Here is a 14,124-nt window from a genome sequence, read left to right as displayed (position 1 = left end):
TTAACTACTGTACTATCTTCTGGACACTTACATTTTAAAAGACATTTTAAATTCTTTGTAAAAAGTACTCTACATAAATGACATTAGCTAGAATTGCCCTTTTACTATTTAAACAACAGGAAATTATTAAAATTATCAAGATACACAGGATTAAGGTTCTTAAGACTCTCAATTTTCTGGAGGTAAGGCTGTGGTATGAGGGAAAGCCTTATCTTACCTGGTGCCTTGCTTCCTTAGAGGTAACACGCAGAAGATGGCCTATCTACAAATAGAGTTCTTTTTTTCACATGCGCCACAAAATACTTCAGATGTTTATTGCCTTGTTTCCTGCAACTTAAATAGTACTGAGGCATGTAACAGATGTATAGTATGTGACTCTTGGATGAATAAACAGAGTTAACAGAGGTTCTCAATGTAACAGATCTTGAATGGTCAGTATCAGTAAGCAGAACTTACTCCAGTAACCTTAGACAAGTGAAGAACTCTCCCTGAAGTGGAGCAGACTCTGCCGGATGGGAATGATGGGAGCTGTATCCCCAGCTGTTCAGTAAATGTGCTCCTTTTCTATGAGAAAAGGTCATGCTCCCTCATTAGGCCGTAGACATTTGGTGTGTGGCTAGATGAACGGGATGTTGGTTTTGTATCTTCTGTTACAGACTAGAGAAGGTGTGATTGTTACTTCAGTTTATGAATCAGACACTCTCACATCCCAAAACTGTAAGAGAAGAAAAGGAACTCCATCAAATATGCTTTCAAAGATAAGAATCAAGGCAATCTATGATAAAAACCAATGAGTTTTAACTGTTACACCCTTGCACCAGCAGTTAAAAACCTGATGATGCCACATTTCTTTTGACTAAAATTGACTAGAAAAAGTTTTGCTTGATGACATTCAGAGTGGAAGGAGGATTACAAAGTGTTCTGAGTAAGGAAGACTTTTGAGAGAAGCCTGAATTCTACTGTTTTTTTTTTTAAAAAAATTTTTTTTAAAGGTATAATTAAGCAGGGGCAATTTCTTCTTTCAGAGGTGGAGGTATAGAGGTCATCAGGGCAGGGTGCCAAGGCTACAGAGCCTGTTAGCTTCCGAATAGAAGTCCAGCTGCTTCCCAGCACAGCCAGCAACTTAGATCCCCAGAACCAGATGAGTACTATACTATCTACATGGTTTTTACTAGAAAATAATCCATTAAATTGATAATAGTAATAAACACAGCCCTCTTTGTGAGTTTTAGGTTCCTTATTATTATAAAATGAAACTAGATGATGAATAACTTCTTCAAGCTTTGGAATTCTTTGGTTCATTAAAAAGCCACGTATATAAAAACTACTGAGCTCCTCAATCATTCCTACCTGCCCAGAGTTCCACCAGCCTGGGTATAATATTTGTTATAATCTAATCGTAACAGTAGCTGTGCTAAATCTGAGTTGATCTGATGATTCCGAACACTGGAGAGAATCTTGAACAGGAGAGAAGACTGGCGGCTGAAGCCCTGCAAAGAAAAGAACCCAAATGTTAAACTTAACAGTTCTTAGGATTTGAAATCTAGCAATTTGACCTCAAAATTTTGAGGGGTGGGTAATATAAGGGCTGTGTTTTGGAAAGCATTGCTCAGAGATAGCACCACTGGTCTTCCCAGTTCCCATTCTGTTATTTCCTAAAATGACTCATCTCTAATGTTCATTTCATAGAAAGCAGGATTTTCTCATTTGGAATAGCCAGTTTCAAGTGACTGTATTTTGTACTGGGACTGGTGTAAACTTGCATATTTTGGATATAAGCAGGTAATTACTATCTCACTGAAATATGGGTTTCAAGGAAATAAGGAAGCTGGAAAACAAATAAGGAAGCTAGAAAGCAAAACCAAGCCAATGCTTTTTTGGTGGGCTGAATAAATAATTTAGGGCTAAACTATTTTCAACACTGTGAATGAAGAGGCACATAATTAGCTGCTTTAGATACCAACATTTGGAATTTCTGCAACTTAATCTTTTTATATAGCGGGAAATGCTTTATTGACGTCGATGGAAGATTATTCTTTGGATAGGCCTTTGGACTTCCAGTGGCCAGGCCCACTCACCTTAACCAGAATGCTCAGCTGGGCAGCCCCACGGTCATCCAGTGGGCCCAGGTTCTGACTGACCAGTGAGCAAAAGCTGTGACAGAGATCTAAGATTTCATTCAGACAGTGAAACACCTATCCAGGAAACAGAGTTGGCATTAGGAAAAAGATGAGTTACACCTGTGAAAATAAAGATTTGGGTGAATAAGAACTGACTTAAGTCTGCTTCTGGAGAGGCAATACTACATGCAAATCCTGGCCAACCCTCAATGCAATGTGTAAAAAACCCTCCCTTTCCCAATAAAGTTGCTCTATCTTGGTCACCCCCGGACAAACCCCCACATTAGCCTCATTTCCTCAACCCAAGGGAGTGAGCTCCTGCTTTGAACTTTCCCTCTAGTGTTCTCTGTGTGTGGCATACTCTCCTCAAAACCAGTTCAAATCCCACTCTCGATGGATGGTTCCCTTCCCAACACCAGCCTGATGTTTTCCCTTGCATAGTCCCTGTATTGCTCACTGGGCATTTGCTCAGGCTATCTGTGTTGTTACTGATCTGTGTTATGTCTTGTTTCTCCAACTAGATTGTGAGCTCCTTATGGGCAGAACTATGTCTTATACCTCTTTGTATCCCCAGTGCCTTGCATACAGTAAGCACCCAATAAATATTTAATGACAACCACCCGCTCTGATAATCTGCTTTCACCCAAGGATGCATTAGAGCCTTACAAGGACAATCTACTGTGTCTCACAGAGGTTCATTTCCATTGAGAGAATCCTTTGGAGTGGCAGCTCTGTAGAACCCTCTCCAGTAGTGCAGCAACTGAATGGCCCCACATGCCAGAACAAGTATGTGGGGCTGGTGGTGGTATGGAACAGAAATAATAACTAGGTCACATCAGCGAGAAACTAACATTTTAGAATTTACGCAGTCATGACAATCTTCAAGATTTTTCATCCTGGAACTGGAACCAAATCGTGAGCTTTAAAAAAATACTGATGCCTGGGTTCCACTGCACAGACTTAATTCAGTGGCTCTAATCCAGTGTGAAGCTAGGGGTAAAAATTACTTTCCTGCAGGAAATACACGTAAGTACCTTCATCATACACCCTGAAGAAATACTAGTCTGGTTTCTGTGGACAAAAAAACTTTCAAATTAGAGGATCATGATCTAAACGTCTGCTATGGAAGTTCTTATAGTTATATATGATCTTTCTGTGTGGTGAGAGAAAACATTTTTTTAAGTCCTGAGAGTTAATAAGCACATACTCTTTCATCTACAGCTCCCACCTAATAGTTTAGAAATGCAAAGACATTTGGGCTGGAGTAATAGCACAGTGGGTAAGGCGTTTGCCTTGCACGCAGCCAACATGGCCGACTGAGTTCGATTCCTCCGGCCCTCTCGGAGAGCCCAGCAAGCTACCGAGAGTATCTTGCCTGCACGGCAGAGCCTGGCAAGCTCCCCGTGACATATTTGATATGCCAGACACAGTAACAACAAAGTCTCCAATGGAGACGTTACTGGGCCCGCTTGAGCAAATCGACGAACAACAGGAGGGCCTTTTTCATAAAATATGTAAAAATGGAAATTGGAAAAAAAACATGGTAATTTTTGCCTCCCAAGCAATATATGGATTGGAGGCCATTCCTGGGTGGAGGATGCAGTGCTGTCTGTGCCACCAGGGCCAACCCTGCCATACTCAGGGGCTTATAGGCCACACCTGTCGATGCTTGGGGACCTTCAGGGATATACCTGACAATTAATCTCTTTTTTTTTGACAATATAAAAATTATACTTTATTTTCAGTTAGCTACTCACCAACATATGTTTAACATTTTTCCTGAATTTTTTTTACCCAAAAATTGCATTGAAAAGCATTTTCCAAACTTAAGTGCTCCGATGACAATGAACTCATATTGCAACTACCAAAAAAAGAAAGCCCCAAAAAGCCCCAAACTTTTGTTGCATGTCGTTGACTCCATCCTGTGGCTTACAAGATAAATCTGGGGTTCTGCTAAGGCCAGCTCAGAAAGGATTAAAAACCAGGAGTTTGCTTGACAATGAATTTCTTAATGATAGTTCCACAACCTGGCAATTCAGAGCCCAAGAAACAGTAAGTTAGCAGCAGTCTGGGGAAACCAACCAGACTTACTTACAGGTTTCAATAAGATGAAGGATTGAGCCAGTAAATTGCTCAGGAAGTGATCATGAGCCAACCGGATGCTTTCAAAGTCTCGGGTGGAATTGATCTGATGAAGCAGCTGTGAGAACTGAGATTCTAGCACATCCACCTGATGGATAGTCACACAAAGAATTTCAACATCTCACATTCAAGGACATTAAGATGCTCGATAGAATGAAATCTTTTGAGCCCATTTATATCCCATTCAAACCACTTTATAGCTGACAAATACCATTATATTCATTGCCTTGCCTTACAGAAAGTTACTTGCCTAAAATTCCTAACATTTTAGGGAGCCACTGACTCCCTCTGTCTCCCCAGGGGCAATCCTGTCCTTTCACATCCCTTCTGCTAACTGATAAATTCTACAGGATTGCAGGAGTTACAACCAACTAGCAGTCAGGTTAATAGTGAGACAGTGCTTTGTGGAGAAGCACCTTACTGTTCTTTCTCCATCTGTTTATTTTTGCTCTCCTCTAAAATGCCCTGAAGAAATATGCCTGGTGAAAAGTCCAACTCTGCTCAAACCCCAATATAAGCAACAGAATGCAGTTTCTCTTCAGTAACTCCTGCCAACCTCCTGAATTTCTTTTCATCACCCTCCCTCCATGCTCCTCCTCCCTTGGCACAGACCTGCAGATAGTACTGAAGATTGTCCACCAAGAATGCCATGTGATTTCTCAGGCGCCACTTGACTGCGTCAGTCTGGTTGGACTTGAGGTGCTTGCGCTGCATCTGCAGGGCCCAGCAGTGCTGCAGCTCCGCCTGCACCCGGCGCACACTCAGCAAGTACTTGAACACCACATTGTATCTAGGGCAGAAATATTGGCTGTTCAGGAAAAGAAGCTCACATCCCACTCCCACCACATGCAACTTTGTACCACCCACTCCTCCCCAAAAGGCAGGAAAAAATGAACAGATATAAGGATAAATGAATTACAGCTTGGTACACAGTGGAATTTCAAACAGAAGTTCTACTGCATGAACCTCAGCAGTAGAACAGAAAATGGCTCAGCAAATGATTCAGAATGAAAAATATTAATATCAGATTACATAAATCTGGTACTTAGAAAATAACGTTTACAAGAACTAAAGAGAAAATATGGGATTGAAGCAAATGGTCACTGTACGTTGGGTTAAGCAAGAGGTAAGGGTCACAAGAGAATTGTGTGTCTGTGGGTATTACCTCATACTCTTCCCTCTAAAGCAGAGTTGTGACAACACTGGGAAGATGATGCAGGTCTTGTTTTAACATTTCACTTTTCTTAATTGCTCAAACCTAACCTAGCAAGACAGCTTCCAGGCCTGGAGCTAGTGCTTTAACTGGTAACAGAATTTTAAAAGTCCCTTGAAATGTTGTGGGGGTGTATTTCAAAAGTATTTGTCATGTGTGCTTCTCCCAACTCCTTCTGAATTTCGAGTTCCCCTACTTGGGGACATCAAGTTACCAATAGCACTTGGCAGATGCTCAGGATACAGAACAAGACTGACACCCAAGGGTCTTGGGTCTCAAGGTCCCAAGCATCTTGTTCAGTTCCTTGTTCTAGTCCCAACTCTCAACTCTCTCTTTTCTCTCTCCTGGAATTGGGAGGGAATCTTTCAGGTGGCTTAAAGTCCACAGGAAACATTTTGGCTTCTGTTGTTGATAACAATAAAATATTACAAAAGTTAGGGAAGAATCTTAGATCTGATGGAATTACTAAGGGCCACACTTTTGAAACATGAGATTGTTTTTTAGAGGGTACAAATGGGCAGCTATAAACTACTGAATTAAAAGTACATAAAAAGTAAGCTTTTATTTTGGAAGGTCTGGAAACCTGGGGACCTTTCCTGGTTATCTCTGTCAACCAGGCTGGCAGTTCAATTCAAGGGCCCAAGGATGCAGTGCAGCTTGGTCTCTGTCATGTTGGGGATAACTACACTACTCTGGAAGTGGCAGAGCCTTGAAGGCCTGGCAGTGCTCAGTAGACCACGTGATGCTGGGAATGAACCTGGGCTGCGGGCATGGTAAGCATTGTGTCCTAACCACTGTACCACCTGCTGGTCCAAAATTCCTAATTTTGAGGGTGTAATCCTCACATTCTTCCTAGCACTCACCACTCCCTGCTGTCTGACTTAATATCTGGTAATCCCCTAAAGGCACTTTTGAGTTTGAATTATCTGATTTACAGACCGTGAACCACTAAAAGGGATGGGGGTTAGCTTAAGGTGGTTGAACTTTAAGTGTATGTTCTGAGCTTGATCCCTGGTACTACATGGCTCCCCAAGGACCACTGGATATGGCTCCAAAACCAAAAACGTACCCCATGCCCCCATCTGCCAAAAAAGCAAAGCAATCCTTGTGAGGAAGATGGGAAGCATCACCTTCCCAAACTTTAAACTGTACTACAAAACGGTAGCAATTAAAACAGCAGTACTGAAACAAGGCATGACTCTCCGATCAATGGAATAGAAATGAAAATCCAGACACAGACCAGTAGGTCTGTCAGCTAATTTTTTGATAAAGGAGCAAAAAATATGAAGTGTAGCAAGGAAAGCCTCTCCCACAAGTGATGGGAAAACCAGTTGGCCACATGCAAAAGAATGAACGCAAACCTCTTTCTAATACCATGCAAAAAACTCAAAAATGAATGAAAGACCTCAATATCACCTGAATCCATAAGGTACATAGGAGGAAATTATAGGAAGAACTCTCCATGCCTATGAAGTCAGAGGCATCTTTAAAGATGAATCACCACGAATCAAGCAAGTAAACAAATGAGATCACATTAAATTAAGAAACTTCTGCACCTCAAAATAAATGATGGTCAGAATACAAAGTCCACAGACTGGGAAAAATGTTTTGCTCACCACTCATCTGAAAAAAGGAATAATATCCAAAATATAGAAAACACTGGTAAAAATATACAAGGAGAAAAAAACACCTAACCCTCTCAAATGAGAAGAGATGAACAGAAACTTCAAAGAAGAAATAAAATATGGCCATTGTATTTTTCATAGAGTATATTTAAAAAATGCTCTATACCACTAATCATCAGAAATGCAAATCTAAACAACAATGAAATATTTCCTCATACCAGAGAAACTGGCACTCATCAAAAAGAACAACAACTGATGTTGGAGAATATGTGGGCAAAAAGGGACCCTCATTCACTGCTGGTGGGAATATTGACTGACCCTGCCTTTTAAAAAGTCAATATGGTCATCACTCACAAAAAGGAGCCCTTGAGCTTCCATACAACCCAGCAATCCCACTTCTCAAAAGATCAAAAGATACCCTGAGTCCAAAAGCACAATAAAGAAAACATATTTGTACTCCTGTATCCAATGCAGCACTATTCACAATAGCCAATATCTGGAAACAATTCAAGTGCCGAAGAGTAGATAATAAGATGAAACTATGGTACACAGTAGAATACTACTTGGCAGTAAGAAAAGATAAAGTCATGCAGTTTGAGGCTCTGTGGATGGATCTGGAGAGTTTCATGTTGAGTGAAGTTAGAGGGAGAGGAACAGACACAGAATGATCTCTCATATGTGGGATATAAAGAAATTTCATAAGGGAATAACAAAGCCCAAAAGGAAATAGAAATAAAAAGCAGGAAAACTGGTCTTCAGTAGGAAGCTTGCCACTGGATCAGAGGTGGTGGGGATTTATCAGGAAAGGGAACACCAGGACTATGGAGGGGCCTGAGGCAAGGGGTGGGGACAGGGTAGTGCCTGCTCTAGAGGCAGGCTGGCGACAGGAGGGAAAAAAGATATTGGTGGAGGGAAGTGGACACTGATAAAGGGATTGGTGTTGGAACATTTTATGCCTGAAACATAATAATGATTAATTTTGTAACTTTAATTCACAGTGATTAAAAATAAATTTAAAAAAAACTAAAAATATAGCTGAGTGGCTTCCACCCACCTATTCTATTCCTGCTAATTTCTTCCCCTGGAAGTGAGGATGTCATAATTGTAAGTTAGAAACTCAGAATACTCACTTTTCTAAGACAGCAGGAGTGAAGAGAATGTGCAGTGGCCACTGCACTTTGTAGGAAAGACCAAGGGCTGCCCAGCCAGATGCAGGGGCTTCTCGGGGAGAAGTTTCTCTAGAAGGCCCTTCTCTGGACTGAGAGGCATCTGTTCAAGGAAAAAAAAAAGAACAACAACTTTGCTAACCTACAAACAGAGCTTCACTAAGGTAAGCAACATTCATCAACATTGCTGACTCAAGCCTGAGCTATCAGAAGCAAAAAGGAAACCCAGGCTAGCAAAGAACAATCTTCTTGGTGAGATTCTCTGAGGTCTTCCAGAGATTGTTTTTTCACTCTTAAGTCACTGACTGGAAATAGAGACCATTCCAGCAGCAAAACAAGACATAGCCCGAGAGCCTCACTTAAGTATTTCTGGCTCTCCCCTTCCTCTCATATAAAACTAGGGCACTGGACTTAACGGGTTGAGCACAAGCTTTGCATGCAGGAGGCCCCTTTTGACTGCTGGCACAGCATGATCCACCAAGCACCACTGGGTGTGGCCCCAAAACTAAACGAACCAAAAACAAACACAAATCTGAACACCCCCCCCAAAAAGAGAAAACCAAAACCCTAAACAGTATTGTTTCTGTGGAGTTGATGGAGGCAGAACTGAGAGAACAGACGATGAGCAGCAGGAGAAAGGTGCAGAAAGAGGAACAAACCTTTATGTTCCTTGCCATGATACTCGATTGTCAGATGCAACAGAGGAAGAAGGTTGTCGTCGTCTAGAAGGACCTTGTGTGCTGACTGCTGGAAGGCCACGTTCACATCTGTGAGGGGGAACACCTGTTCTAACAAGGGCTTGCTACCTCAATAACCCAGAATCCCAGCCTCCCAATCTACCCCAGACTACCAAACACTAATAGGAAACATTGGTTCACTGCCTGCTGAGCATTCATTCATTCCTCTTCTTCTCTTGCCTGGTATCCAAGAAAAACACCCTGATTTTCCTTGGAGAATCACCGTGTTTCCTACAATCCATAAAGTTCTACTAGTGGTGACAATACCTGATCTTAGGGGTAACCAAACAACCTAGGCATGATAAAAAAAAAAAAAAAACACTCTATCTCATTACACTATCTTTTCCAGGCTTTTTTTTTTTTTTTTTGCTTTTTGGGTCACACCCGGCAATGCTCAGGGGTTACCCCTGGTTCTACACTCAGGAACTACTCCTGGCGGTGCTCAGGGGATCATATGGGATGCTGGGAATCAAACCCGGGTTGGCCATGTGCAAGGCAAACGCCCTACCCGCTGTGTGCTATCACTCCAGCCCCATTTTCCAGGCATTTCTGAGTATGGCTCTACCAGGCTAGTTCAGACTAGATTCTGAAAGAGTATCCCTCTTTTAAGACAAGAGGTGCAGTAGGATGTAAGCTTGGTTAGGGTCCATCTTGTTACCATATGGTACAGGCTTGTCTGAAAAGGCAGAGGACAGAATGACACCATGTTCCAAAGGTGGCCTATGAGCCACTAAATTAAACTTTGCCTGAAGTCATCACACCAATGATTTTGTTTTTGGCTACAAGAACCAATATTCTTTCCCCCTTATTTGAGTATGAATTGGGTTTTCTGACATCTGCAATCTAAAAAGTCTTATGTACATATGATGCGTATTGTTTTAAAAATAGAAAAATGGTAACCCTACTTACGACCCTCACATTTTCATGCCAACCCTCATTTTCTTTTCTATTTGTTTTTGATAATTACCTCAAGTCTACTCATGGAGTTTGAATGGAAGTGGTACTCAATAGGTAAAAGGTGAACTTCTACTGAGGAGAGCATATTTTGTTTGACTTATTTCATGCAGTATGAGCTAAGCAAACCTTTTCCCCGGAACTATTTTGAGATTGGGTCTGGCTCTTCCCACAGACACCATGAAGCATGTTTCTGGGAATGGACGAAGATCACTGAAAAGCATCAATAGGCACAGACAAGACTAGAGAATTGTGCAGTATTAGAGTCCCAAGTTTCTTATGTTCTGATGTCTAATTACACCTATCCCACTGAAAAATAGATCCAACAGCAAATAAACTCCCTTTTGTACCTTGGCTAGCTCATCTTAGGTTTCCATCATTAACAAACTAGAGAATTCAAATTCAACACTGCAAATGGGAATGCCAATGTTTTCTGTTAGGAATAAAAGGCTATAATCTGATAAAACATTTGGCTTGAATGCCTATACCAACTCTCCCAAGATGGGTGACAAGTGATATCCTGTTCCTAACTACCTCAGGATGTCTACCTATTAGGCCTTTCATCTTTGCAAAGACTGCCCTGTAGTTCAGCAGGCTGCTCTGTAGGCCTATCTGGTTCATCCACAGCCTAGAACACCGTACAACTTTAGTAAGATGGCAAGTTTCACTTTTAAGGGCAATTACCATGTTCAGTTACTGCAGTGGGCGGTGTTTTTAACATGTGTTGGGCTGTGTCAATGAAGGCCTGAAACAGTTCTCCTCGTCCCAGAAGATAAAAATCTTTAATGATCTAAAGGGGGAAAAAATCAATTTATAATTCAGTAATGCATCAGGGCCAGGAGCTCCTCTTCAGTGTCTTGAGGAATGATACTTATTAATATAATTTATAGTTTACCAGTTTGAGCCTAATCCACAAATGGATATAGACTTTTGACACTTCAAAGGGGGCAAACTTCAGCAATTCCAAGCAGCAGGATGACTTGGTGTCTTGGTATCATTTATTCAACAAAAATACAATTGTGTTATGCCAGAAGAAAGCAAACATTAAACACTTTGTCTTATAGTATATTTTTGGCATTATGTAGTTTGTCCATTTGGAAGTCTGGGCACAAGCTGTGCTCTCAGGAGAGCCTGAAAAATGAAGCCACTACCCACTTTTACCATTTCAAGAGTTAAAGGAATAACTATTACCTTTAGTTGACCCAATAAATCTGACTCTTCTACCATAAGCTTCCAGAGGTGCTGTGAAAAAAATCAACAATTTTCATTATGATAAAAACTTCTAAAATAATGACCTAAATGTGAAACTGAAAACTATAACATGAAGGCTAAAAATCATATGATATCTCAATAGAGAAAATGCATTTGAAAATATTTAATATCCTTGTAAAACAAGAATTATCAATAAAATGGAGACAGAGGAAACATATCTAAACAGTAAGAGCAATGTATGACAAACCTATGGCTAACATTCTACTTAACGGTGAAAAACTGAAGGCTTTCTCCTTACATTAGGAAGATACTTGGGCAATTATCTGCCATAACACTGGCAAAACTGGCTGATGATTTGCAATTCAAAAAGCACTAAAAGGTGAATCATTAGTGACCCAGGGACAGCCTAGTGGTAGGCTGTTTGCCCTGGAGTTATGAACTTGTAAGTTTGATCCATGACAGAACCACAATTTGATCCATGGCAGTGGCCTGGAGACCCAGAAACCTAAGTGGCACTGCCATTATCTCTGGGTTCATAGCCACAATCTCCAGCACCAAACCCAGTGTGTGTGAACACAATGAAGGTGTGAAGCCCCTGTGAGCACCATGAGCAGGTGTGCAAGCACTGTCACCAAGTACATGACACTACAGCATCACCACTCCCACGTTCTCCGCAAAAATGGTGGTGGTAGAAGGAACAAAAAGGAATTCAAATTGGGAAAGAAGAAATAAAATTGTGACTATTGGCAGATAACTTGATATTACACACAGAAAACCTTAACGATTACCCCTGAAAGTATAAGTAATGCATGAAATTGTAGGTTATAAAACCGATGTAGAAAAGTCTGTTGTGCTTCCATATAAAAATAATGAAGAGAAAAACTAGTTATGAAGGCAAAAAAAGAATAAAATGAGGCTTAATAGTACAGGGGTGAAGATGCTTGCCTTGTATGCAACTGACCCAATTTTCTGCCGGCACTGACATTTGGTTCCCCCGAACCCACTAGGAGTGATCCCTCAGCAAAGAGCCAAGAGAAAGCTCTGCGCACAGCTGGGTATGGCCCCAAATCCCCAGCCTCTACCCCACAAAGGGAAGTATCCTATTTCCCTACTTCTAATTTTAATACAACTCTGCAAAAGTCAAAACAGTTTTATCTGTATTTCTTTCTATGTTTTTTTTGGGTGGGGTTTTGACTGCACCTGGTGTTGCTCAGGGTTTACTCCTGCCCCTGTACTCAGGGGACCATATGGGGTATTAGGGATTGAACTCGGTTCTGCCACATCCAAGGCAATTGTCCTACCTCCTACACTACCTCTCCCGACCCCATCAAAACAATTATCTGCTGGAATAAGCAGAAACACTTAGATCAACGGAACAGGGATGTAAGCCCAGATAAACCCATACAAATATGGACAATGGAGCTAAGAGCATATAATGGATGGATAAAAAAAAAGTTTCTTCAAGCAATGCACTGGCCTTGCATGTGGCTACTTTGGGCCAACCCTGGTTCAATCACTAGCAAAGCAAATGGGCCCCTGAGCACCACAAGGATCACTTCTGGGTACAAAGAGGCAAGAATGGGTCCTGAACATCTCCAGGTATGGTTCAAATACCTTCTCATTCCAAAATAATAAAAAAAAATTTCAGTAAACTGGACAGCCACAAGCTAAAGAATGAAATGATAGCATAACTAACACCATGTACAAAAAATAACTAAGGTGCTGAAAAGATAGCTCAGTGGGCTGAGTGCATGCTTTCCAGGAGTAGCCCAGGTTCAATAGTTCTCCTAGACTTCCAGGAGCAATCCCAAAGCACAGAGCTGGGAGTAGCTCCCCCAACAACCCATAGCCCTGCTGGGCATTACCAAAAAACTTAAAAAGAAAAATGGAGAAAAAGAAAAGGAGAGAGCTATCCAAATGAGAAAGAGTACAGTATGTATTATGTCTTTTCAGTACAATAAATTACTACTGGTACAATAACCTTTTTTAAAAAAAAAAAGTCTATTACCATTTTGAAATGCGAGCTTCAATCCTTTGTGATCTTTTTGGTTTTGGATCATGCTTGATGGCGCTCAGGGAGCTAATCCCAGCTCTATGCCAAAGGATGTTTCTGGAGGTGCTTAAAGGATTACATAGTGTAGGGGACTGAATCCAGTTCTCCCACATACAAAAATATGCTTAGACTCTCAAGCTATCTCTGGCCTACTTTGTGTTATCATTTTTACAAGTTGTAAATAAAATATCTAGCACTATATTCATTTCAAAATTTCACAAGATGGGGCTGGAGTAATAGTACAGTGGGTATGGAATTTGCCTTGCATGCAGCAGACCAAGGTTCAATTCCCAGAACCCATATGGTCCTCTCAGCACCACCAGGAGTAATTCCTACAGAGCCAGAATTAAGCCCTGAGCATTGACAGGTGTTGTGACCCCAAAACAAAACAAAATTTCACAAGAAACAATTTGAAATCTTATTCAGTGAGATTTTACTTTTTTCCACTAATTACACTTTCTGAACAACTATTACAAATACAACAGAAAAATTGAAAAAAATATGAAAAAAACTGAGGACATTGGCCCTTTGGACAGGGTTTCTCGGTAATAATCAAAGGTGTTAAGTAAAGTCAGAATGGAACGAAACATATATTCTAGACAGGAAGACACTTACTTACCCATGGACAATAAAAATAAAAGATACCTCAAGGTCACTTTAACATTTATTCTGTATCTATATTATAGCTTTGTCTTCAACACCTAGGAATTTCTGAGACGATGATCAGAAAGAAAATTATGTTTGTGATACATTACAACTCTAACCAAGGACACTAAGCTTCTTAGTAATTCTGGACACTGATACTAGTATGTGTGTGCATATATATGTGTGTGTGCTTCTGCGCACATGTGGCTGACTATTTATATGTATATGAGGAATGATCAAACTCAGGGCCTCATCTT

The 14,124-nt window shown here is 40.9% G+C and overlaps 1 protein-coding gene across 2 annotated transcripts in view; it reads right to left on the bottom strand.

The window, feature by feature from the left end:
• Nucleotides 1-106: 106 nt before the first annotated feature.
• Nucleotides 107-14,124, bottom strand: part of TUBGCP4 (tubulin gamma complex component 4) — a 32,817-nt gene continuing 18,799 nt past the window's right edge. For both annotated transcript variants that reach the window (XM_056133445.1, XM_056133446.1), the window contains 9 exons: nt 11,149-11,199; nt 10,642-10,747; nt 8,926-9,033; nt 8,231-8,369; nt 4,875-5,052; nt 4,216-4,350; nt 2,079-2,195; nt 1,351-1,490; nt 107-715 (listed from right to left, as the gene is read on the bottom strand). In XM_056133445.1, the coding sequence (XP_055989420.1) occupies nt 703-715; nt 1,351-1,490; nt 2,079-2,195; nt 4,216-4,350; nt 4,875-5,052; nt 8,231-8,369; nt 8,926-9,033; nt 10,642-10,747; nt 11,149-11,199 (987 nt within the window). In that variant the 3' untranslated portion in view covers nt 107-702. The remainder of the gene's footprint in view (nt 716-1,350; nt 1,491-2,078; nt 2,196-4,215; nt 4,351-4,874; nt 5,053-8,230; nt 8,370-8,925; nt 9,034-10,641; nt 10,748-11,148; nt 11,200-14,124) is intronic.

This window comes from Sorex fumeus, unplaced genomic scaffold (assembly GCF_029834395.1).
Source record: "Sorex fumeus unplaced genomic scaffold, SorFum_2.1 ptg000098l, whole genome shotgun sequence".
NCBI lineage: Eukaryota > Metazoa > Chordata > Mammalia > Eulipotyphla > Soricidae > Sorex > Sorex fumeus.
The sequence above is the reverse complement of the archived record's forward strand: the minus strand, read 5'-3'. Positions and strand labels throughout refer to the sequence as shown.